The sequence below is a fragment of the Cucumis sativus genome, chromosome 5, assembly GCF_000004075.3.
Source record: "Cucumis sativus cultivar 9930 chromosome 5, Cucumber_9930_V3, whole genome shotgun sequence".
Lineage (NCBI taxonomy): Eukaryota > Viridiplantae > Streptophyta > Magnoliopsida > Cucurbitales > Cucurbitaceae > Cucumis > Cucumis sativus.
This window is the reverse complement of record NC_026659.2, coordinates 28676485-28700897: the sequence shown is the minus strand read 5'-3', so window position 1 is coordinate 28700897 and position 24413 is coordinate 28676485. Positions and strand designations below refer to the sequence as shown.

Genomic DNA, 24413 nt, shown 5'->3' with positions numbered 1-24413 from the left:
GCATGATTTGATGTTTAATTATTAACGTAGCAGTGGTTGGTTTATATTGCAGATTCCTTTCTTATCACATCTTATTTAATAAGACTGAAATTTTGATTTTTTTTTAAGCCTTATCCCTTGAAGAAAGTAAACAAAAAATAAGTCAATTTTTGAAGGAAATTTTTTAGTGACATTTAAGTTAATGATAATAATTCAATTTTTGACTTTGTATAAATAAAATAAACTTATTGTTGAGACAAACTTTGAAGAGATTAAATAATAAGATACGATGGATCTTTGTTTGTCTTTATCAAAAAGATTCCACCTTTATATTTTTTTCTTTTCTAACATAAAGTTGAATAATTGGAATTTTATATTGTTGTTAAGAATAAAAAATAAGATTTATAGTAATGTTTGTTAGGAAATATCATTTCATTTCTCCTTATTTTATTATTATTATTGATAAGTATCTCTTAAAAAATCGTATATGGATTAAATCTAAGTTCAATTAATTCAAGTTGTTTTTGTTTCGAAACTCAAAATAAAACAGACTATCTTTCTTATAAACGAAATTTTGTGGATCTATCTAACGTAAAGATTTTGAATTATGGAAACAATGCGCTCTCTTCAATCAATTATTCATAGACGTTCGAAAAATTCTATAATTTAGTTACTAGTATTTTCACGAAGTAATGCATCACACACTCACGATGTATCTCCATGAAGAAATACAAACAATTAACTATTTATTTCAACATAGTGTCCGTTAATCTATCTTAATATAATTCATGATGTTTAATTATTTTACAATATTTGTAATTACGTTAACAAGATTTGAGATTCAAAATAATTTTTTAAAATTTGTATGATCTAGAGAAAGAGTAGAAAAGGAAAGGGAAATTATATAAAAAAAAATATAACATTTCACAAAATATATATATTTTAGTTTTGGTTTTTGTATTATTTAATTGGCTTCGTTTCGCCGAAATAAACAAAACTAAACATCGCTGCGTATAAAGCCACCGTCCGTCTTCATCCCCACCTTCTCCACTAACCCAACAATTTTTCTCCACAAAGAAGAAAGTGAAATATCACTGATTAAACTCATCATTGAATTCAAATCTTTTTGAGTTTAAGAACGACCCTTTTTTGCATTTCATCCTCCCATTGTTTACTTCGTAGTTGGATCTCATTGTGGGCTTGGAGGATTTTTCTTTCTGGGGACTGTTATTGATCCTTGTGTTGTGGATATGGAAGTCAGACCCAATCCGACACCCGAAAACTCGTCCATGTCGCAGCATCATCATCTAATCAGTTCTTCATTAAAGCAGCCTGCCGCTTCTTCCAATCCTATCGATTCCAACGCTGTTGCACAGAGGTAATTCTTCTTTTTCATCATTCTTTTGGTTTATTTATTGTTTCGTTCCCGGGATTTATGGAGAATGTAAAAAATGGACAAGAAAGGATTGAAAACGATAGCAAGAATTCAGGGACGTACGATTTGTTGTTACTTTCTAGTTTTTTTTTTACACTATTCTGTTATGTTAATTATTGCTTGCTTTTCCATGTTTTGATTTGATTATCAAATCTGTAGCAGGCTTCAGATTTACGGATTCTTATTAATTGCGGATTATAGTTGTGGGGTTTTGACATTTTTTTCTTTATTTGGCTGCAGGCTGCAAAAGGAGTTGATGTCACTGATGGTATGTTTCTTTCTGCTTTTACATTTCTTCTTGAATTTTTGGTATTATTGGGTCATCTTGAGTCGGTATCCATGTCATTTAAGTTGGTTGAAACATTGAGATTTGAGAATAAGCAATTTTGGATTTCTCCCTGCAGAGTGGGGACTGATTTAATTTGGTGGTCAATATGACAAGATTTGGAAAATATGTAATTTTACTGCTCTTCCCTTTTGTTGTGGCATCATGGTCCCATCCACAATCCCTGATTTCTTTTTAGAGTAAGTGTAGTTTGTACCTGACGTCGGTTCTTCGAACTTTCACATTCTGTTTTGGCAGATACCATGCTTCTTGATATCTTGTATCCAAGATCATTAGGCAAATAATGGCATCTTGGATTTCAACTTTGCATTTCTTTGTATTTGATAATGCTGAATATTTGTTTCTACAATGTCTTGTTACGCCATAATATTGTGTTTTACTAGGTTTGTTGTTTCGTAGAAAGATCATTCCTGGTTGTTGAATGGGGTTTTGCAGCCATGAGATGGTTATAAATTGCCTGTCTTCTGGATAGTTCATTAACCATATTTATTTGGTGATGCTCTCTACTATAGATGAGTGGAGGTGATCTAGGTGTATCAGCTTTCCCAGATGGTGAGAGCATTTTCACATGGATAGGCACCATTGAGGGTGGGAAAGGAACTTCATACGAGGGTTTGTCCTACAAACTCTCCTTACATTTTCCAATGGAGTACCCTTTCAAGCCACCGCTTGTTAAGTTCGAGACGATGTGCTTCCATCCAAATGTTGATCAATATGGCAACATTTGTCTCGATATTCTTCAGGTTTCAGTTAAATATACAGTGGTGTTTTTGCTTCCCTATGTTTTGGATGGTTATTGTACAATCCATATCCTTTGTTGTTGTTTACTATTGAAGTTTGTTAGGGTGTATAACACACCACAGACAGTTTAGTTGGTTTTTCGAACCTCATCCTTATATTTGATGTAATTTCCTCTTTTTTGATAGGACAAGTGGTCTTCCGCTTATGATTGCAGAACCATCCTTTTGTCTATTCAAAGCCTATTAGGAGGTTTGCTCGTTCCTGCCAACAAATTTATCAATTTTCTATTTTTGATCCTCACCCTGATGAAGTGTTGTGTTTCCTTGCAGAGCCGAACCCAGAGAGTCCTCTCAACAGCTATGCTGCTGCTCTGTGGAATAACAAGGAAGGTTGGACTCAAGTCCCTCCCCTTGTGTCCCATCATTTTGTTTTAATGGCGATTCTTTTCTGATCACTTATTTTCTTGTTGTCCAGATTACAGAAAGATGGTCCACAAACAGTATTTTTCTGGTGCAGTCTTAGACGGCTGATTTGGAAAAGCCTAAGTAGAAAACAAATGATTGACACCATATCGTCAGTTTGGCATACATTAAAATTACTGTAAAGCGTCGAGATAAAAAGGTCTCAAACTTCATAACATAGAGAGAAAGAGAAAGAGAGATTATAGTTTACATATGAACTGGATATTTGTACCATTTGCCCATGATTGTTATATTGGAAGTATGAACTTTTACGTATTTTAACCTCCATAGCTAATTCTATTATTCTGTATTTAATTGCTGGGCGCTACATCACAAATTTCAAACTCAAGTCATACTCTTATGCTACTTGTTTGTTACCCGTGCTTACAAGCAATGTTGACGGTAAATTTTGTTTGTTTGTTATTAGGGAAGAAAAACAATGGCTATAATTTAGGATTGATCAGCAAAAGAACAATTGATTTGATGTTACTTATGAGCGTTTTTATTAAGCTAATACATTGACTATTAATCAATTTACAACGACTCAATGAATAAGACACTAATCAGTAATTATTGGGGATCACGGCTCCTCTAATCCTAAGCAGATTTCTTATCAGAATTTCAGGAGGATACTTAGACTATCATACATGAGTAATAACAGAGAATAGATTCCTATGGTAATATATCCATTGCGAAAGGGGAAAAAGAATTCAATTAATACAAAATGTACAGCTCAGCCATTATGGCCTTGGATGGAATACAATACACCTGTGGCTGTGACTCAGCCTACAGTTACTGCATATTGCTTGGGACTAAGCGATATGGGACCCAAATAGGCTTCTGACAACGACACAACTATCCGATGGCAAGCCACCGCTGAAGCTGTCACAAAAATTACGAAGGATGTCCAGAAAAACTTGAGCATTAAAATTGGTTTTGTGCTCGCTGATTTGAGCACCTTGGAGAAAAGCAATCTCATCCGCCGGTCATTCAAGAAAGAAATGTAATCAATTTGTCCTGTTGTTGTTAATTGTGAACTACTTCGCCCTTTCTTGTCAGATAGAATTCCCATTCTAACCGTCGTGCCAAGCCCTGTAGCTTGGGAGCCCTGTCCTAGTGTTTTAAGTGCCCATTGGTGTATTATATCGGCTACGATCGTGCAAAGTTGTTGGCGGAAGAATTTTGCTTCTTTAGAAACCATTGCTTGGATCAGTGAAGCTCCATTCTGTTCATCAAGATGCAAAGATAAAGAGTTAAATAAGTAGTTTTTTTTAGAACTCAAGACACAGTTATACAACCTGTTGAACAGGTGATGTTCGAGGTCGTAAGTTAAACAGGTAGTTTGAAAATGGATTGCCATTTAGAACCATCAACTGTGAATTAGATGATGAGATGCGAAGATTACTTCAACTTAACCACAGACGGTTGGTTTAGATCATAATATTGTTTAACTACGGTAGAAGATTGTTTGTTACACTTACTACGGTCATTATGAGTCTTCTAAGCACTGCGCCTTCTTTGGATACTAATAGCCTTGTAATTAAATTCACAAGTTCGAGGTCACTGTTAGCTTTAACGGTTGAATATTCAATGGCTGCCTGATTATTAGCTTTAACGGCTGAAAGTTCAATGGCTGCCTCATTATGTGGAGCTAGCATTTGTTGCAAACCTTTCCTGAAATTCAACGCATAAAAAATGGTAATTTAGAAGATGGGCTTTGTCAACCCACGAAAGTGTATAAATAATAACTACGGATGTATTGGAAAGACAACACTTCTCCTTAGATGAACGACTCGTGAGAGTGTAGAAGAGCATTACGAATTCAACAGATGGTGAAATGAAACATAACCTAACATACCTCCTTGCACCTATTCTTAGAAAAAGAACAACCCTTTGCCATTGAAATTCTTTCTTTTTGTTTAGGATCACCTGCAAAAAAAAAAAAGGAATGGTAAAAGTTGAAACATCCCTCTTCTAAGATTTTCTACAAAGAACAATGGTAACTTTCAATTGGTTACACTGTATTAACAAAATGCACATTGAATTTTGGGAAGAAGATGCAACTGATGCAACAGTGAGAAAAATAGGAATGTTCGTAACATCCAGAAGCATTGAACTTATAGCCGCATCACTTCAACCATTAAAAAGAGTATTATCATAAAAAAAATGTCCTGAATACGATCATGATAATAATAAAATAGCACTAATGTATATTAGACATTCCAATCGCTATCTGTAACTTCAAAATAATCACTATCATCAACAAATATCAACCGAGTAAAACCCTGGAAGTTATTTATAAAAGTTTCTAGAGCATTAAATACCGAGTGTAATATTTTCCGGTTTGCAACTGAATTTTCAGTGAGAAGTTTCTGTACAACATAAGGGAATGCAGCTTCAAAGGTCTTGAAATCTTTATCTGCAGCTAATGCCAACCCTGAGGGCACCAGAAAAAAAGATGAATTTTGAAAATTCGATGGTGATATAATAATGGGATAGATGGAAACGGGGAGGAAAATGTTATACACCAACCGTAAAACGCATGTCGATGCTTTTATTTATTTAATGAAGATATTGCAACTCAAGTATTTCCCTAAAGTTCTTGCTACAACTTAAATTAAGCTACAATAATATTTGTGAAGGATATGATTTGAAGTTTATGATGAAAATAATAAAATTTACTGCTACTGTTCCCAACACTCTTTTTCGTACCCCAATCCAACCTCCGAGATAGTTGCAAATTTAGCAATTAGATTCAAAATAATTAAGTATATAGCAACATTTTAAAAATTTTGCAAATATAGCAAAATTTATCAAATTCAATCAATGGTATAAGTCTATCACCGATAGACCATGTTGAAAATATTGATTCACGGATAGATCATACGAAATCTATCAGCGATACAAGTCTATCAGCGACACAAGTCTATCAGCGACAATTTTGCTATATTTGCAATTTTTTAAAAATGTTGCTACATCCCTAATTATTATTCTTAAAATAGTCATCAATTGCAATTTTCTTTTATACTAAAACGTGCATATTTGTCTAATAGGTCTCTTAACTTTCAATCTTATGTCTACTATTTAAAAAATGCACAAGAGTCTCAAACTTTCAGTTTTATGTTGATTTTAAAAAACAATTATAATTTTGTGTCCAACGAACCCTAAAGTTAACTAAGTCTATTTATCATAATTTTCAAATCCACACATCTAACAAACATAAAATTGAAAATTTAAAGTTTCAATAGACAAAATTCAATTTTTTTTCAAATTAATAAATTATCAATTAACTTATTAAAAAAATGAATATATCAACTAACCTATTGGATACAAATTGAAAATTTATCGACCATTTACGCACGAAGTGTTAGGGATTTATTCGATAAGGACCTATTAGATATTTTTTGAAAGTTTAAGAACCAAATAAACACAAATCTAGTAATTTTTATCTTATAAAAAAATTTAAAATATTCTTTAACAAGCAAATGATTTATGATTTATTTTAAACATACATATACCTAAAAGTTCAGGTATTAAATTTTCTCTATTTAACATTGGAGTTCCATTAAAAAAAAACCTTCTTGTTATAGTCTTGAAGATCCATAGATAAACAAAAGCAAGAGTGCGATGATCTAGTATATTCAATGTAAAATTTTCTAACAAATTTACTGAGTTAAAAGCATGCAGTAGCTCACCTTCGAAGGAGGCAAGAGACCGCAGCATTAGTGTGTAGTACGGAGGCATGCGGAAATGGTATTTGAGGGCTAAAGACCAGATTTTTCCAAGAACCTAAATGGAAGTAATCACGATCATTCAGCCAGCAATAATATGAAGCAGAAACACCGTCAGGTTTAGCTCAAGTGCAAGAAATATAATGCATATTTAACAAGGATGAGTCGATGATCATGTAACTAGAAGTAACAATCACCGTATAATTAAACAATGCAGCTATATGAAAAATAAGAGTAATACAATGCATGTTCATTCAGAGTATACACTAATTCACTTGCATGGCATTAGGAATGTGTTTACGTTTCCTTTCATAATTTATCGGCAAATTTATCCGCAGAAAATGTTAGGGAAAGGAGACTGGGACACTTCATTCATGTGGCTTAGTTCTTGTGAAGTGTTCTCAACTTGTAAAATAAAGTTATTTAAGACACATTGTCATGTTCAAAATCATTCTTAAACATGCTTTTAATCATTCAAAATCAATTTAATATTTTTTTCTACACTTCGTCACGTGATTTCATACTATAAAATTAATTTGGAAAAATTTAAATCTTATTGGGAGTGATTAAAAAAAAAATTAAAAGAGGGATTTTAACCATGCCAAAATCACTCACAACCATTGCCTTAGAATAAGACACAAAATGAAACTAAGTGCATGAATTAACCAAGTGCTGAGTGATCAGTACACTGTATGCTGATGACCAATAAAACCTATAAGCAATAGCTTTTATTTCAATATTTCATCTGATCAGACAAATAATTATTCAACCATAAGAGGATTTCGCAATCCCTAATTACCAATGATATAAACCAAGGGAAACCATCTGCTTTCATAAGGTTAATTCTACTCATTTTCTCAACCCTAAAACATAGCAAGAAATAAAAACCATAACTGTAATATGCAAAACCGCAATCAAGGTTTTATGATATGTTCGATAGAATAAATGACAAAATCTCAGTCAATCTCACCTTGCTGAACTTTACATCAGGAATTCCAGCTTTAAACTCCACTTCTCCTAAGGCATATTCCAAATCCTGAAACATGATTGGTCACATGTCAATTGCATGCAGGGCCTTGCAGAGATTCCTATCTAGGAAAAGCATTAGCTCTCCTAAACAAACAGCAGAATTCTTAGTGAATGGAGAAAGCAGATGTGATACCAAAGTAACACGCCGCATATTAGTCCCTGGCCTCACGACATCCATTTCAGCAAGAGCTTCAACAAGGGAAGCCCATTCCCCGTTTACAAGGTGAACAATGGATGCAAGCATTGCTACTTGATGCTTCTCCTCCATCCGACAAAGTAAACCAAAGTCTAGAAACCTGGAAAGATGAAATGTTGATAGAACTTTCTACAGAAAACATTCTATACTTGCACTAGGCAGTTAAAATTACCCTATTTGTCCAGAAGGTATGTAACGCAAGTTTCCAGGATGTGGATCAGCATGCAATAATCCAGTATCAAGAAGCTGAACTAATGTTGCCTCAACTCCTTTGTTAACCTAGAAGAAATAATGCATAAAAACCTAAAAAATCAATTTTACACAAGTTATGGGATCGTGGGAACAAAAAATTGTTTGATCAATGCAATTTCAGCACACCAAATCAAGAAGGCGCCTTCTGGCATCAACTTTTTGCCTCTCTGAATACGTTGAGCTGGGTTTCCCGGAAGATATAGTGAGTAACTCAGTTGGACTATCACCAGAAATCCACTCCATAGTCAAGACTCTCTTTCGGCTTAAATGTCTGAAAACTTTGGGCACGTGTATAAATGGAAAGCGGGAATGAGTTTCCTGCACAAGCAGTTGAACCATTTGATAAATCCTTATTAGCATACATGAAAGAAGAACAGAAGGGAAGGAAATGTCTCAGCATCAAATGTCATACACCAAGAAAAACAGAAACTAAAATGTAGTGGGTTGGACTATCTAGGAATTTGGTTCTTCGTCAAAAATATACATATACTTAAACACCCATATAAAATAAGAATTGGTATCATGTCCAAACAGATCTTGATGTGTCTAACACACAGACTTACTTTCTTCTTCTTCTTAAACAAAATTAAACTAAAAAATAAAATTAAAAATTAAAAAGTTGCCAGTGCGATCAAAACACCAAAGTCAAAGGGAATGCTATATAAAGGTGCATTAAAGAAATTAAATGTAATGAAGCATTAAACCAAACAGCAAGAATTCTGAAAATATTTTTTAAAGCTCTTCTCAGACATAATTCTAAAAAAAGGGTGAGATATTGAAGGTAGAAAGAAGTGCCAACCATAAACTCTGTTGCATTTCTGGCCTCTAAATTATAATCCAATTCTCCAAGCAAACCTTTCCCTAGCTCGTCAGCATACAGGCGAAGGTCATTTTTTCTCTTTGCTATCTTTTGCAAGAATCCAAGCTGAAAAAGACATTTATATTAAAGCAACGTGTTATATAAATGTATATAGAGAAAATTAGAAATCATTGAAAGACAATACATACCCCAAGTCGAAGAATATAGACATCGCGCACTACCACATGAAGCATATTAGGGCGTTGAACCTTCACAGCCACACTAATCCCATCAAGGGTTCTTCCACGATAGACCTGTATGTTTAAAAAAAAACTCAATGTTCAAGTTCCAGCAAACCCCATATTGAAATCTGAACAAGCATTAACAAGCAGTTTTTTTTTTTTTTTTTTTGTTGCAAATACATAGACACCTGACCAAAAGATGCTGCAGCCACAGGGTCTTCAGAGATGTAGCTGAAAAATGATTCTACGGGAGAACCTAATTCTTCCTGAATAATTTTCATAGCAATGGTCCTGGGAAAAGGAGGAATTTGATCATGTAGCTCAGACAAAGCCTGCAATTAGAATTTTGAAATACAAGATAAAAAAACAAATAACAAACTAGTCATTACAGTTTACTTTGAATGAACAACAAATTATTAAAAATGTAGAAAGTTCATTATTGAAAGTTCTATCATTATCAGTGATGAGAAAACAAATTCAGGTTCTGTGGATCCAGGAAAACAGCAATGGGAAGGTGTGAAGACAAAGGCAGAAACGTTAGTAGGACACGCATGTGTCTTGCCACCAAAAGCAATTTAAAGAGTTATAAGCAAAATTTTTCTTCTAACCTTTGAAATTTCACTACCAATGATATCTGGTCTTGTAGAAAGAGACTGACCAACTGCATTAGAGTGACAAGGTTAGCACTCAATGGATAAAATATTGATGAGGTTTGAAGAGACAAGTTCAACAATTAGGAGTTACAAACCTTTGATAAAAGTGGGGCCCAAGTTTAAGAGGGTTTCCTTGAGCACTAAACCAAAATTGGATTTAGATTCATCACTGTCTTCATGCAAACTTGTCCCCGGAAACTTTTGCACTCTAGACATTCGAATCCTTATTGCTGCAGAAGCAAATGAGGAAAATACCTTCCAATAGAAAACATCGTAAATGCAATAAGCATCTAGTTCATCCAATTCCAAGGGTAATGGCTAGTTCAAGATGGAACTAAAACTCTCAGAGTGGTGTGTGCAATCCTGTTGCCTTTATCCACAATAAACTAAGGGAAGAAACAATTTTTTAATAAAAAATTTAAACTCAATCCTCAAGCACCTCTATGTAAATCATACAGATAAACAAATATATAAACACGCTAAATGTAGGATTGCACTAATACCTCTAGCAATCGAAGGCCCACAATATGAGGCCTGCACCCGAAATATTCAGCAACACTTTCTGGATCATAAACCTCAGGAAGTGGCTTTGTCCAAATTTTAGATAGAGAATAATAATAAACGGCATATGCTTCTAAGGCCTTAAGGTCAGCCATGAACAAATCAACACCAGAGAGTTCTGCACGTAAATGAGTATAAGTAACAGCGAACATTGTTACAATAAAACGGGATATAGCTGGTAAGAGAGACAACCACGTGTAACCGGAAACCTCTTTTTTTTTTTTTTTTCGAAAAGGAGTAAACCATTTTCATCGATACAATGAAAAGAGACTAGTGCTAAAGAATACAAAATCTCCTAGATAAGAAATATATAAGAAACAATTACAAAACCTTAGAAACAAAAAGCCTTTCCTAAACGCTGAAATGATCATACAATAATCCAAAACGCTATCAAATACACGCTATTTGATAGCCTTTCCAAAACGCTATTTGATAAACACTTCAAACGTTAAAATGATCATACGAAAATAATTAAAATAAATTACATATAAAGAATAAAAAAATCACTCACAACAAGTCACAAACATGTCCTTGCTACTATAAGGCTATAAAAAAAAGTTAGAATGTAAACACCATTTCATATTCCCGTAACGAAATACACTTCTCTAGGTTAAATTCAAACCATTACAATTGAGCTACAGAAGCCTTAACCTGGATATGAAGGTTGCGGCCGAGAAGGAGTAGGAAGATTAACAGCTTGGGGGTCCTCAATGTTTCTAAGCCATAAAACATCATCGACAGACTTGGAAACTTGCGGAATTCGAAAAGCATCATTCGCCCAACGAATCCCTTTGCCCAATCCACCCTTTATAAACTCCACATCTTTGCGAACTACATCCGCGAAGTGCCCCCAATTGGCCAACACTAGTGGCCTCCTTCTATTGAGCAACGTCAACTTTCTGGCCTGCCCGGAGGTCGCTGCAGGCAGCGGTTGACAAAACGACGAAGATGCGGCCATCGCCATTGCCGCCATTGAAGACGGAGGAAGGTGGGGGAGTAGCTAGAATCTAATGTAACCGGAAAGTAGTGATAAACCAATCGGAAGTGAATTGAAATGAGGAATGAGTAGGGGAAAGTGAAACGGAGCTGAAGAGAAGCATTTGGGAAATCTGTGGCTGTGTGTAGAGTTCTAAGGAGCAACGATCATCTGGTACAGTTATAGGGATAGGGGTAGAACCGTAAAACTCTATTTTCGAACATCTTGAAAATTAATTAACATTTCGTTCTTTTAATCCATAGTGTTTAACAATTAATTTTGGATTTATTTGTCACATTTTTTTTATCAATGACTAAAAATCTTGAAAATTAATTAATTAGTATGTTAAATATTGAAATTTTGTATCACAAAAACATAAACTCAGAGTATTCTATTTTGACATATAAATTCAAGAATATTCTATTATATATATATATAATAGAATATTCTGATTGATGTCATGTTATTATGAAACAACAGCCTCGGCCCAATATATCTCAATTAGGATATGAGTTGGGCCATGTTAAGGCCCAATGGGTCAAAGTTCCATTTCAGCACGCTTCACATATTTATTCATTTAAAAATTAGAAAAATTGAAATAGACGACTATTTTAGCAATAATAATTAAGGATATAGCAATATTTTGAAAAAATTGTAAATATAACAAAACTATCAATGATATACTTCATATGATATATCAGTGATAGATCAATACAACATGATCAGTGATAGACTTATATCATTGATATAATTTGACAAATTTTGCTATATTTGTAAATTTTTTTAAATTGTGTTATATACTTAATTAATTTGAATTCAATTTCTAAATTTGCAACTATTCCTAAAAAATATTGATAATATCAAATGAAAGGGCAAAAATTTTAAGAATAATAGCAAAGAATAGAACCAACTAATGAAAAGTTGAAAATATAGTAAACTATATCAATGATAGATTACGGAGATAAACTAATACTTTGCAACATTGTCTATTAGTGATAGACTATCACTAATAGAATTTCACCGATTTTATATTTACAAAAAAATTTAAATGTTGCTATATGTACTTAATTATTTTGAATCTAATTGTTATATTTGCAACTATTCTTAAATGAAAAATTAGTTTTGGTTTGTTGTATACATATGAAGAATAATACTTAAGTACAACCTACAATGTTAGTTATATTGCTTTAAATATTCATGCTTTTGTTTATTCCATTGGGTTCCTTGTTTCGGGCATATCTCTCTAGCCCTTTCTTGTACTCTTCATGCTTCTTGTACTATCTTTGATTATATTGATGAAGCAGGAATGATGAGCACGCTAAGAAAGTGTTCACCTAGTGGAGATGTTCGTGTACGTCTACCGAAACCTACTCATATATTTTTTAAAAAATTACTTAAGTACAACCAATATTACATCTCTCTCCGTTCATTCTTCGGTTATATATATCTAACTCAAATACATACACATACATACACAAGAAAATGTAAAAGTTCATCGTGTCACAACTTGCTATTGGGTGAAACATGGAGTAAACACATACACACATCCAAGTTTAGCATAGGGTGAAACCTAAAAGTTAGAGTAAAAAAACCAATGCAAACTTAACCCAATTGATCAAATAACAAAGAACCATATTGAATAATGTAAACACCAATTAATACTAAATTTGAGATTAACCATACTGCGATAGATAATAGTAAGCATATAAGAGGGTTGAAAAAGTGTTTGTTTAAAAGAAAAACGTTACTGTTATATACTGCTTTTTTCAAAAGTAGATTTACGTAACCCTAAGATGTTTATGATAAAAAAAACACCATACTATGGTAGTTTTTACTGTCCTCTTTCTCGAAAAACAACATTGGAGGTAAAATAATATTGTTCAAAAGGAGAGAAAAGGGGAAGAAAGAGACAGGAGAGGGAGGGAAATATTAGATGAGATAGGGTTAGTGCAGAGTCCTTGATACGTTACACACATATATTTGACTATTGCTTTGACTGAATAATGCATATAGATATATATATTTCCATTTTGACACAAAAGTGTATAATATATGTTTATGTATATTGTGTAATATTATCTTATGGGTTTGTTTTTTTGTCTGTTAATATACAATAATATATACTCCATTTCTCTGAAGCTTAGCTGACACTGTCACCCCAATTTTAACCCCACAAACACACACACACACACACTAACTACTAAGCCAAAACCCAAAACCCAAAACCCCCTCTATGTTCAGTGGTCCTTCAACAGAGAGATTCCCAACTATTTTTAGAAAATAAAAAATATACACATATGTTATGTATAAAAATTAACTTTGACCCTAAATTTAATTGCATGCTTTCTATCCATTTCAATCTGTAACTCTTCATTTTCTTAGGATTTTAATAATGTTGTAGAGATGACTGATCTTTCCTTCTGTATTTTCCTGTGTTTTGCCCTCAAAGGCTTAATAACATGAGGTCTTTCTTAAAAAAAAGTGTTGCAATTTACTTATATCTAATAAGTATTCACTCTAAAGAAGGTTACAAAAATTTTAAATTTAAACTGATTAAGGTGAGAGTAATGTGTGTCATATATATTATCATATTGTCCTTCTCCTTCTGCCACTTCTGTGTATCCTTCTCCCCCTTTTCATATGTATTGTGTGCAGTGAGAAACAAAAGCAGAAACAGATCTCTCCTTAATCGTGATGACGGAGGGGATTGAGACTGAGAGAGATATGGAAGACACAAAAGCAGAAATTATTCAAAATTCTCTTTTATATAGTGAACTCACAACTTTATATATATCGAATTTACTATCCATTTTCGACGTCAGAATATTAAATTTAGAGGTAAAAACAAGTATTTACATTTACATGCATACATAACTTTCAAACTAAAAACAAATCATTGGACTTAAATGATTATCATGAAAGAGGCCATAGTTAAAATTAAAGTGTTTGTTTATTGGTTTTCATTGGGTCCAAATTAAGGGAGAGATTCCTCTCAGTCCATATATCTCTTTCGATCGTGTGTGTAGAGAGAGAAATTTAAAAGGATCAGAATAGAGAAAGTGAGAGATTCTTTTTCTTTTGCTGTCTCTCTTTATAAATATATATATCTAAATATATTCATCAGAATTCTATATTTTACCCTCTCAATTTTCCAGATTTCTATTACTTATTTACTATATTATATCTCTTCCCTCATCACATCTTTGCTTCTTTTTTTTACCCTTTTCTTTTTCCCACAATCATTTGCTTTTCCCCCCTCAGTCTCAGCCCTGAGTACAGGACGTGTGTATTTCACCCCCCACAGTTAAAACTATCCATCTCTCCCATGTCCAAATTCCATATTTCTTTAAGTAAATAATTTTACAATTTGTTACGTTACGTTTTAGAGATATTATTGATTGAATTTGAATATTGATGTTGAACCCTTTTGATTTTGGGTGTATAGTATAGACTATATCAACCCTATCTTATCATTTCCAATATTATTGGTTTTGTCCTTATCTTATCATATGTGATATGTACGCTCCATTCTATACAAAGATGCCTAATCGATTTATTTATAACCAAAGTTTAAGAGAATGGTTATCACCTTTAGAGAAAATGAAGTTGATGATTACACTGATGGTTGACATTACTTCCACATACCAAGAAAACGGTACTGCTACCTGTGAATTGGTTTGATTTGTTTTCAATATAGCCTAATAATTCCATTGCCAAAAAAATAGAAAAATTAAGTATAATAAATTTGAATAATACTGATATTTGTGTTTAATGGAAATCTCAGTTGAAATGTAAACTCAAACAATCCAAAAAAAAGTGTGGCTGGTTTAATAAAACCAACAAATAATTTCCCTTTTCTAAGGACAATTGGAATAAAAACTTTGAAATTTAATTTGACAGGAAAAATGAAATATATACATATAAAAGCAGAAAAATATAATGTGTGGGAGCATGGGGAAATCCTATTATCATCAATATGTGCTTGAAAACATTAGGAAGACCAAATAATAAGTTGGAAAAAATGACAAAGAAACAGCTTGTTAATGAGACAAAAAAAACAAAAACAAAAATAAAGTAATATATATATATGTGTTTTCTATGTGTAAATAATTATGTTTATCAGCAACCTGTTTCCATTGGACTCTACAGGCTGTGTCGGTTAACTTTATAGTTCCCTTCACCCCACTTTGTCCAATCTCTAACACATTCATCTTTTGATCTCTTTTGTCTTTCAAAACATAACACATGACCCTTTAATTAAACAATTAAACAAATAAACAAATAAACAAATAAGTAACATATATTCTTGGTTTATATGTCCGTTGAACTATATTCCTTTTGACTCTTAATGTAACGTTCTGAGTTAGGAAGAGCAAAATTAAACCGAAATCATGTTTAGAATGAAACTAGAGATCCTTGTATGATTAGATTAGATCTATAATGACCTTTTTATATATAGGTGACACTTATCATATAATGCATGTATTCCTCTTTCTCTTGATATCTCTACTTTTGACTTCATAAATTTACATTTTTATTAACCTTATGAAACAAGCAAATATATTGTATTTGCACAACATCTAAAGTGTGCAGTTCCTATGCAAAAGAAGGAATATCATCCATTTACCATTGAAATTGTGTGGCAAGAAATGTTGTTTGAATAACAGTATATGCAACAAGATATTATGTTATATAATTAATGGAAAATATGTTGTATTAGCTATAAGATAACAATACTTATAGGCTGCACATTATGAATATTAATGAATGTCACATGGTTTCTGCTGAATTTCATATTTTTATTGTCAAGGTGCTAACGTGCATAATACATGTATATATGACATGTAAAATGACTGTTTTTGTTAAAAATATATATATAATTTAGATTCGAAGATGCATCGAATTGAAACATTTTCATTAAGACATACAATGACATATATTCGTTAAGATAACTTCTATTAAAGTCGAAGTTAGGTGTGATTAATTTGTGAGATTGTAAATTGTTAAATAGATTATATAATAGAGTTGTCATGGTAGTACTTCATTAATATTATATAATATTAATGACAGAGACTAAATTGAAATATATATATATAATATAAAGTTCAAAATTACAAATCAACATATATATTCCCATAAGATAACTTTGGATAAGTTGGGACATCATGTGGCAAAGTATTAGATAGATGATAAACATGTCACATCAATGTTTCATAATCAATAATTTGAATGATAAGAATCAACTAGAAATATGTAATATAATATAAAAGTTAAAAATCTCATTTTTCAATAGAAACTAAATATATATATATACACACACAATGGAAAAGAATGTTTGAAGCTTCAAACACTGAATTGATTATTAGTTTCCCCAATTGTGTATCCAAGAATTAAGACAAGACTAAGACATTCCCTCCAAACTTGGAACTCACAAGTCCATCCACATAACTCAAAATAATAATAAGTTTAAGAGTGATTTAAGAAATTCATAAAATTACTTTCACTATAACACTTTCTTAATCATTTAAAATTAATTTTAGTAACAGATTTTACAATTTTAAATGAAAATTCTATAGAATTATTTAAATAAATCATGTTGTAGAGTGATTTCTTTTATATATGAGTGTCCGAGTCAGACAACCCACCTGAACCAATCATGTTTTAGAATGATTTTAAAAATGAAAAAAGTGATTTTTTACTCGATAAACAATAGTCGTTCAAAACTATTTTTTGTAATGTAAAATATATATTTAAACCTACATAAAATTAAACACTTAATTAAATTTTCATCTTCAAATGATCTCGAATACAACAAAATAATTTTAACAGTTTCAAAATCGATAACAACCTATTAAGTAGTGTTTGAATCTTCTCCTATATTTTTAGAATTAGATATATATTATAGTGTAAAAAACGCAACAAACACGGAAGTATAGAAAACAAAAACAAACCCATTTAGATTAACATTCTAAAGAATTATAAACATTTTTTTACAAATATACTAACACTTGAAAAACGCCTTTAAACTACTGTCTATTTAAACAAAACTCTTATTTTTCTTCATTAGGTTGAAGACAGTCAAATCCTTACTTAAACTATATATATCACATTTACATATTTTTCTCAAATATATACACATAGTACACACATCAATTTTACATTTAAAATAAGAGACTAAAAAAAGGCAAGATATAATATAAAATATTGACAAAAATGAACATAACTCCAATCAAGAGAGAGAGCTATATTCCACACCCCCAATATTATAAATAAATATTGAAATGTAATAATAATAATAATTGAGAAGAGAGATGGAATAAAAGAATTAAATATGGCAGAGACAGAGATATGGAGAAGAGAAAGGGATGAGAAGAAGAGGAGACAAAGCGTGCGATGAGATGAACGGCCGCCGATTAAAATGAAAGAAAAATTCTAACTTATTTATAACTTCTATGGCATGTCAGTTCATTACAACACCCCTTCATCTTTTTCTCTTTATATATTATATATAATATAATCAAAATTATAAATTCTAAAAGAATAAAAAGAAAAATTCAAAGTTAATTTTACCGTCAATTTGAGCCAATAGATCCACAGTAGATTTGTTTTTTCCCATGGTTCTTCTGTGCAGAGACTCCTCGTTTTCCTGCAAATTTTGGGTTATTAACGAATAATCCCTCCACAGGGAAACATTTTCACTTTTACCCTTCTTCTTCTTCGTCATCCCCCACAACCCCTTCTGCAAAATTTGACAAAAACCTTAACTTTTGAGGGTTTGAAATGAAACCCTAATTCACAAAGAGAGAGAAGATATAGGTGAAATTAAGATATATGCATGGCTCCTCATACGCCATCTGCGGAGGCCCATCGGATTCCGATGCGCTCTACAAATGGCATACAGGGAGCCAGGCACATACACACACAACAAAAGATCACCATATCAAACAACCATTGGATGGGTTAGTTAATGGTATGTGTGTGGAGTTTTTGCATGACACTAGCTTTTCCCTTTTTCTATAGGAGGAGAAAATTAATCAAAACCCTACCAAATTTCTCTTATGGAAAATCAAATTCCAGTAAGAGAATGAACAAAAATTGCCAATCTGAACATTAACTCAATAGTTAGATATCTCTCTAATTCTAGTAAGAGATTCGTATAGAATTGAAGAATCTCCTTGCTCGTTAGTCTGAGATGTAAAATTCTAAAACAATAGAATCATATAGAGAGAGAAGAAGATGGGTTTTGTGTTCTTGGCCATTTGGAGAAGAACAAAGATCCTAGAGAGAGAGATGAATAGTTGGAGAGAGAGAGAGAGTTGGGAAAGTTGAGAAGGAGGTGAAGAGAGGAAGAAATGGAGGTATATATTTAGAAGGGGAGAAGGGAAAAAAGGGTAGAAAAGAGAGAAAAAGTTTGCTTGGTCATGATCAAAGAAATGAAGGAGAGAAAAATGAAAAACCCCACAAAAGAAAAAAGAAAAACTATAGAATTGGCATAAAACATGCAAGCAAACAAGTGGGCTAAACTTAGGGAATTAAGGAAGCTTAATGTATGGTGGGGTTTATGTCTGTAAGGGAAGAAATGTAAAAAAGAAAAAGGTGGGGAGTTTTTTGGGGTTTAATTTCACTCCCATATTTTGCCTCTAAATATAGAAGCACTTCCCCCCCTACCCCCACCCACATACACATCATCTCTATCACCTATACCCTAGCCTATAGCCCTTTTTAGCAAGAAAAACATCATAATTATTATGTATAGATCTATCTACATAAAAACTCGAGTAAAATGAAAGATTATGTGAATAAACACTCTAACTTATGTGTGTGTTATGTTTTCTAACAAGTAATCATCCAATTTATAGTTTATGTAAAAATACCGATCATATTCATTGATTTACTCGTGTTGAATATAATATATAGAACGAGATAAAAGAAAAAGAAAAGTGATTATTTAGATCGAGTTGAGTTAGTAAGCACGCAAGTTCCTAAGCAAGGGTCCTTATGGGGTTTGAGATCTCCTTTTCTATGGTCATAAAAGCAAAAATTGCTTTTGGTATTCTGAATCTCATTTTGTCTTGGAGTGTTTGGAAATACATATGATTCTTCATATCCCCTCTCCCTTCCCCTCCTTCCCTTCTTCTCCCACTTCCTAATTTGCATTTTTTTTATTCTTTCAAATCTCAATTAAACCATTAAAATATGATGGAAAATATGGAAAATACCATAAAGTATCACCCTCTTTTCTTTTTCTCCCACAATCACTTTTTAGTTTAGATTTTTATTTAAAAAATAATTCAATCACATTCATTGTTGTTTTGTTTTGTAAAAATTTAAATATAGGACACACATTTCCACTTGCTTTTTCTTTCCCTTTCTATAAACATATATATTAATGGCTTGTGTCCACACCCCATTTTCACACCAAACTAATTCACTTAGTATTAATCCTATTTTTACCCACCAACTTAACTTTTTTATCCAAAGATCGTAGAATTATATACCCACATTTTCATTTTTGTGTTTTTGGTGGTGTGTGTTTTAATTAATCAAATATCATAACTTAATCATATAGAGGTTTCATCCATTCAAATTAGGAATTGAAAATAAAGATAAAAGTAGTTCAATTTTCATTGTAATAGAAAAAACATACAAAAGTGCGCACAAATAAAGAGGAGACGGATTAAATGATGGAAAATAGCATTTTATCTCTCGCTACAAAGTTGTCATTTTCTCAAATAATTACAATAACTAATAAGTAAGTAAAAGTGACCTAATTAATTCATTATCAAATAGTATAATCAATTTGATTTATATATAGTTTTAAACTCGTTAATAAATTAAAATCACTTTCTAACCTATACATCACATCAATGCTAATACTTGCAAGATTGCAATTCAATATATGGGGTATAGAATTATATATATATACTATCACAACTAATATTGACATTATTAGTTTGAGGTCACTAATCCATGATTAATCAGTCGAATGTCACATCATGTACATTAACTCAACAAAAATTAATATGATCAATGTTAACCATTGCTATCCCTTGATGAACCTTTTCACTCCAAAGATAAAAAGGGATGTTGTTAAATGCTAATTAAAATAACAATAGACAACAAATATACAAAAAGTTCAGTATTTGTAGGTTAGGGAATTTGCAAAACCCTAAATCCAAGCCAAACAACACACAAAACTCAAAATTGTTCAAACACTATATATATATATATATATATATATATATATGATTGTGATTAAGTATAAAACAATTTCAAGTACTTATGTAAGCTGATTTCAATCTCATAGAGGTGTACTGTTAAGTTCAATGCTTTTGATCATCTAGAGATGGGTTTGAACTGAAGAAAGATTGTATGAATATATGGTGAAGATTGTTTGAGTTTTTGGGTAAAGAAAAAACATATATGTATTTGTAATCAAATCACTGTGTATTGTTTCAATGAATAGTCAATGTCTGCACAAGAATCTTTAGCTGTCAAAACAATGCTCTTCCAAAGGTTTTTTTAGGGCAGGCATAAGGGGGGAAATGGACAGTGTCAGATATTCAAGATATATAATTTAAAGGAATAATATTATAAATTATATTATATTATTATTACAAAAGTAATAATATATATATATAGTCTATTAATTAACTATTCTAGTAAATAGTCATGTTTTGTATAATTAATTTCACAAATGAAGAAGGTCTTTTGGCATTTTCTTAAGAATTTAACTTAATTATTACTATATTATGTTTTTAGAAGAAGAAACTATGGGGGAAGTACAGATCGATATTCCTAAATTAAACATTTTGTTCAGATTGCTATTTAATCACAGTTTTTAGTTTATGAAATAGTGGAAATATCATTAGAATATTATGTACATAATTAATATATGAAACATTACAAATCTAATTGTGCATGCTGTGGATTACATTCATCTCGGAAACTAGTGTTACAACTTTTTATCGAGCTAAATGTTACAAAAACTATATAATTAATTATAGTTTTTTTAAAATTAAACTATGTACTAAAAATAAGCTATAAAATTCACCTATAATTTTCTTGAGATATAAATACAATTAATTGGAAATGTAGAGCTAGTTTGTTATATATATTATAAGATGTAGCAAATAGACCTAGATTTTGGAACAAAAGAATCACCTTTGGACCTACAGACCTATTGCATCCGTGATTCTCTCAAAACCATCATGAAATAGAATTTGATACAATCAGACAAAATTGATCAATACAATTAAACATGAAATTGTACCCCAACTTTCTTTCATATATCTATATGAAATAATTAAAAAAGGACCCATATATTGATGCATTAAGATTAAATTTATGTAACATATAAAAATATGTATGTTAATGCTATGAAATACTAATCCAATTACCTCCTCACACACACACACTACACAAAGATTATATTAGTAATACATAAACTCATCAATAGCTTATTACATATCAATAGTTTCAATTACCTTATACATGTTTGTGTTCTTCTGAAAAGAAAAGAAGAGAGGAGGAAGGGAATATTCAAAGACAAACCTTTTTTAATTGTAAAATTTCGTGAAGCAAAACATTTGAGAATAATAATAATGTAAATTGAAAAGGCTGCCAAAGCATGCAGTGTAGTGAAAATATATAATTTTTTTCTTAAAAGAAGAAGAAAAAATGGGTTTCCATGAATGTAGAAAATGGTAAAGCATGAAAAGGAAAGCAAAGTAAAATGATATATTTTTTTTAAAAGAAAGGGAGTAAAAGTAAAACAAATTAAAAAGCTGGTGGGTATGTGTTATGTGTATCCTTTTGAGCTTGCTTTGGAAGTAACATAACAAGTGTGGGAATCCCTGCCCTCTCTGACCTCTCTTCTCTCTTCTTTTTTGTTTCTCTCTTTCTTCTTATATACATATACATATATAAAATTATATATAATACCAACTCCTTCTATATTCTTAGTTACTAAACACATCATATTAAATACTTTCACCATAATTAAATTTGTTATAGACTGTGCTCCATGTTAATGTCTAACAATATAGTGTCAAGTGTAGGATTAACAATATATCGTTAATTATGTTAACTTATACCATATTGTTATTAGACATAACATACATAATTAGTGCAACATCTATATAGAAATTTGATAGTTTCTTCCTAGAAAAAAATAGCATTATTATATATGTTTTTTTCTTTTTTCAAAATTTAGGGTTTTTGAGAGTGTTAATTTATGTGTGTTGCTTTTTAGAAATTTACTTTTTTCTTTCTTTTTATGAGTAGGGTAAATAGTTGAAATTGAAGTAAGGGTGATATCTAATTATAACAAATATGTAAAATTTACACTCAAATTACCAAAATTGAAAGTACTAATTACTTTGAGGCTTCATTCTATTTTAGTATAAAATACTTTGAAAATACTAATTTTAAGATGCAGTGAAAGTAAGCAGAGGATTGAAATATATAGAAGGATAAATGTAAAGTAGATGAATTATTAAAAAGAAAAATACTTCTTAGCCCTATTTTATTATGTTTGATGATGGGGTTTGTGCATTATATATTATTCTAATATATATAATGTTCTTTTTATATATATATTATGTGACGAACCGTAAATCTATAAACTTCTGCTGCCCAGTTGCCCACCACTGTACTAATTTAATTTCCACACAAATTTACCTTTTTTCTCTAAAAGAAAAAAGAAAATCTTTCTTCTTTCTTCTTTCTTCAACAGTGGTTTTACAAATTTTGTGGTGACCCATTTAGGAAAATATTATTTTCAATAAGAAAGCAGGCAAGAAACCCTTTTTATTAATTACCATATTAAAAACCCTAAATACTACTGTTAGATCGAGCTAGCCTGTTTTATGTGAAGTAAACTAAGAGGAAATGTATAGAAAATTAAAGTGTGCACGAGTTTGAGCAAATAATATATACATATGTATGTATGTATGTATGTATGAGAGGTGGTGTTGGAGAGAAAGGTAAGGGTTAGGGTTTAGTTTTGTAATATATTGAAAAAGAGAGAAAAAACAAAGGGGCATTCATGCACCCACCTGTTGGCAATATGCCAATATCCTTCTTCGTCATATAATAGCAAAAGTTTATGTGTGTGTATATATATATATACTATATAGTTTGCCTCAGAGACCATCATGTGCCCTTTACAAATCCCTCTCTCTAACCCCACTAAAAGTAAAAACCAACACCTACCACACACCCACACTCAACCCCCCTCCCCCCTTTTTCTTATACCCTCTCTATCTAAATCATATCATTTTTATAAAAATAATATATACACACTATTGTCAAATATAGAAAAATAAAACAAAAAATATTACAACACATCATGATAGATCGTGATAGATACATACCGTAGTTTATCACGTTTTGTTATATTTTTAAGTATTTTAAGAAAGTTGTTTCATTTAAAATATACTTTCATTCTTTTTTTTTATCATTAACTAAGTGTATTTATTATTATAATTTAGTAAAAAATGTATTTTTAGTTTAGGTTTTTAATTTAGCCAACAAAAATGAGCAATCCATCAAAATTCACAATAAATGTAAATAATTTTAGAACAAAATTTAGAGTTAAAAGTGTTATTTGATATTTGTAAGTAGTCAAAACAATGCTTATATTATCAATGTTGAAGTTAGAGATTTGAATTTTTCACTCATGCCTTCAATTCAACGTCTTTGCAAAAAAGAGAAAGTCTCGAAGTAAAAATGCAAAGATTTAAAGCTTCCCGATAAAAAAGCACACATGATAAAAGTTAACCTATAATATAATTTACTTGAGAAAGAGATGAATTCAGTGTATATGTATATGGTAATTGACTGAGAGATGGGTTGTTTTTATTTGTTGCATTTAGAAATTTGGGGTTTGTTTTTGTTTGTGTGGCATCTCACTAATTTACTCCTACGATTCAATACAAATTCACCTTGTGGCAAAAAACAGAAGAAGAAGGAAACTTCACGCGTTTTAAAATATAATATTTATATCAAC

The 24413-nt window shown here is 31.3% G+C and overlaps 2 protein-coding genes and 1 long non-coding RNA gene across 4 annotated transcripts; 1 reads left to right on the top strand and 2 right to left on the bottom strand.

Moving 5' to 3' along the window:
• Positions 1-952: 952 nt before the first annotated feature.
• On the top strand, positions 953-3250 carry LOC101207006 (ubiquitin-conjugating enzyme E2 20). Of its 2 annotated transcripts, none has more exons than XM_004142382.3 (6): positions 953-1357; positions 1655-1682; positions 2273-2503; positions 2687-2750; positions 2831-2890; positions 2976-3250. In XM_004142382.3, exons 1-6 carry the CDS (start codon positions 1230-1232, stop codon positions 3029-3031), a joined length of 567 nt encoding a protein of 188 aa, XP_004142430.1. In that variant the 5' UTR covers positions 953-1229; the 3' UTR covers positions 3032-3250. The 2 variants fall into 2 exon arrangements, with proteins under 2 accessions (XP_004142430.1, XP_031741501.1); XM_031885641.1 differs by lacking the exon at positions 953-1357 and adding an exon at positions 1819-1939.
• Positions 3251-3610: 360 nt separating this feature from the next.
• On the bottom strand, positions 3611-11564 carry LOC101219170 (uncharacterized protein sll0005). The gene is made up of 16 exons (XM_011657586.2): positions 11077-11564; positions 10368-10543; positions 9960-10119; positions 9820-9872; positions 9400-9543; positions 9179-9283; positions 8970-9095; positions 8297-8488; positions 8091-8197; positions 7856-8018; positions 7664-7729; positions 6658-6751; positions 5287-5399; positions 4821-4891; positions 4444-4636; positions 3611-4187 (listed from the first exon to the last, which is right to left on the bottom strand). The coding sequence occupies exons 1-16, from the start codon at positions 11396-11398 to the stop codon at positions 3744-3746; spliced, it is 2529 nt and encodes an 842-aa protein (XP_011655888.1). The 5' UTR covers positions 11399-11564; the 3' UTR covers positions 3611-3743.
• Positions 11565-13750: 2186 nt separating this feature from the next.
• LOC116403691 lies at positions 13751-19019 on the bottom strand. The gene is made up of 2 exons (XR_004216499.1): positions 17972-19019; positions 13751-15099 (listed from the first exon to the last, which is right to left on the bottom strand). It is a non-coding gene; the product is annotated as an uncharacterized LOC116403691 (long non-coding RNA).
• Between the last annotated feature and the right edge of the window lie 5394 nt (positions 19020-24413).

What these genes read in the sequence shown, in the direction of transcription:
- LOC101207006 (XM_004142382.3), top strand. Translation starts at nt 1,230, where the DNA reads ATGGAAGTCAGACCCAATCCGACACCCGAAAACTCGTCCATGTCGCAG. An exon ending in TCCAACGCTGTTGCACAGAG is followed by an intron (nt 1,358 to 1,654) that starts GTAATTCTTCTT and finishes ATTTGGCTGCAG; the next exon opens with GCTGCAAAAGGAGTTGATGT. An exon ending in TATTCAAAGCCTATTAGGAG is followed by an intron (nt 2,751 to 2,830) that starts GTTTGCTCGTTC and finishes GTTTCCTTGCAG; the next exon opens with AGCCGAACCCAGAGAGTCCT.
- LOC101219170 (XM_011657586.2), bottom strand. Translation starts at nt 11,398, where the DNA reads ATGGCGGCAATGGCGATGGCCGCATCTTCGTCGTTTTGTCAACCGCTG. An exon ending in TCTATATTCTTCGACTTGGG is followed by an intron (nt 9,096 to 9,178) that starts GTATGTATTGTC and finishes TGTCTTTTTCAG; the next exon opens with CTTGGATTCTTGCAAAAGAT. An exon ending in GTCTCTTGCCTCCTTCGAAG is followed by an intron (nt 5,400 to 6,657) that starts GTGAGCTACTGC and finishes TGGTGCCCTCAG; the next exon opens with GGTTGGCATTAGCTGCAGAT.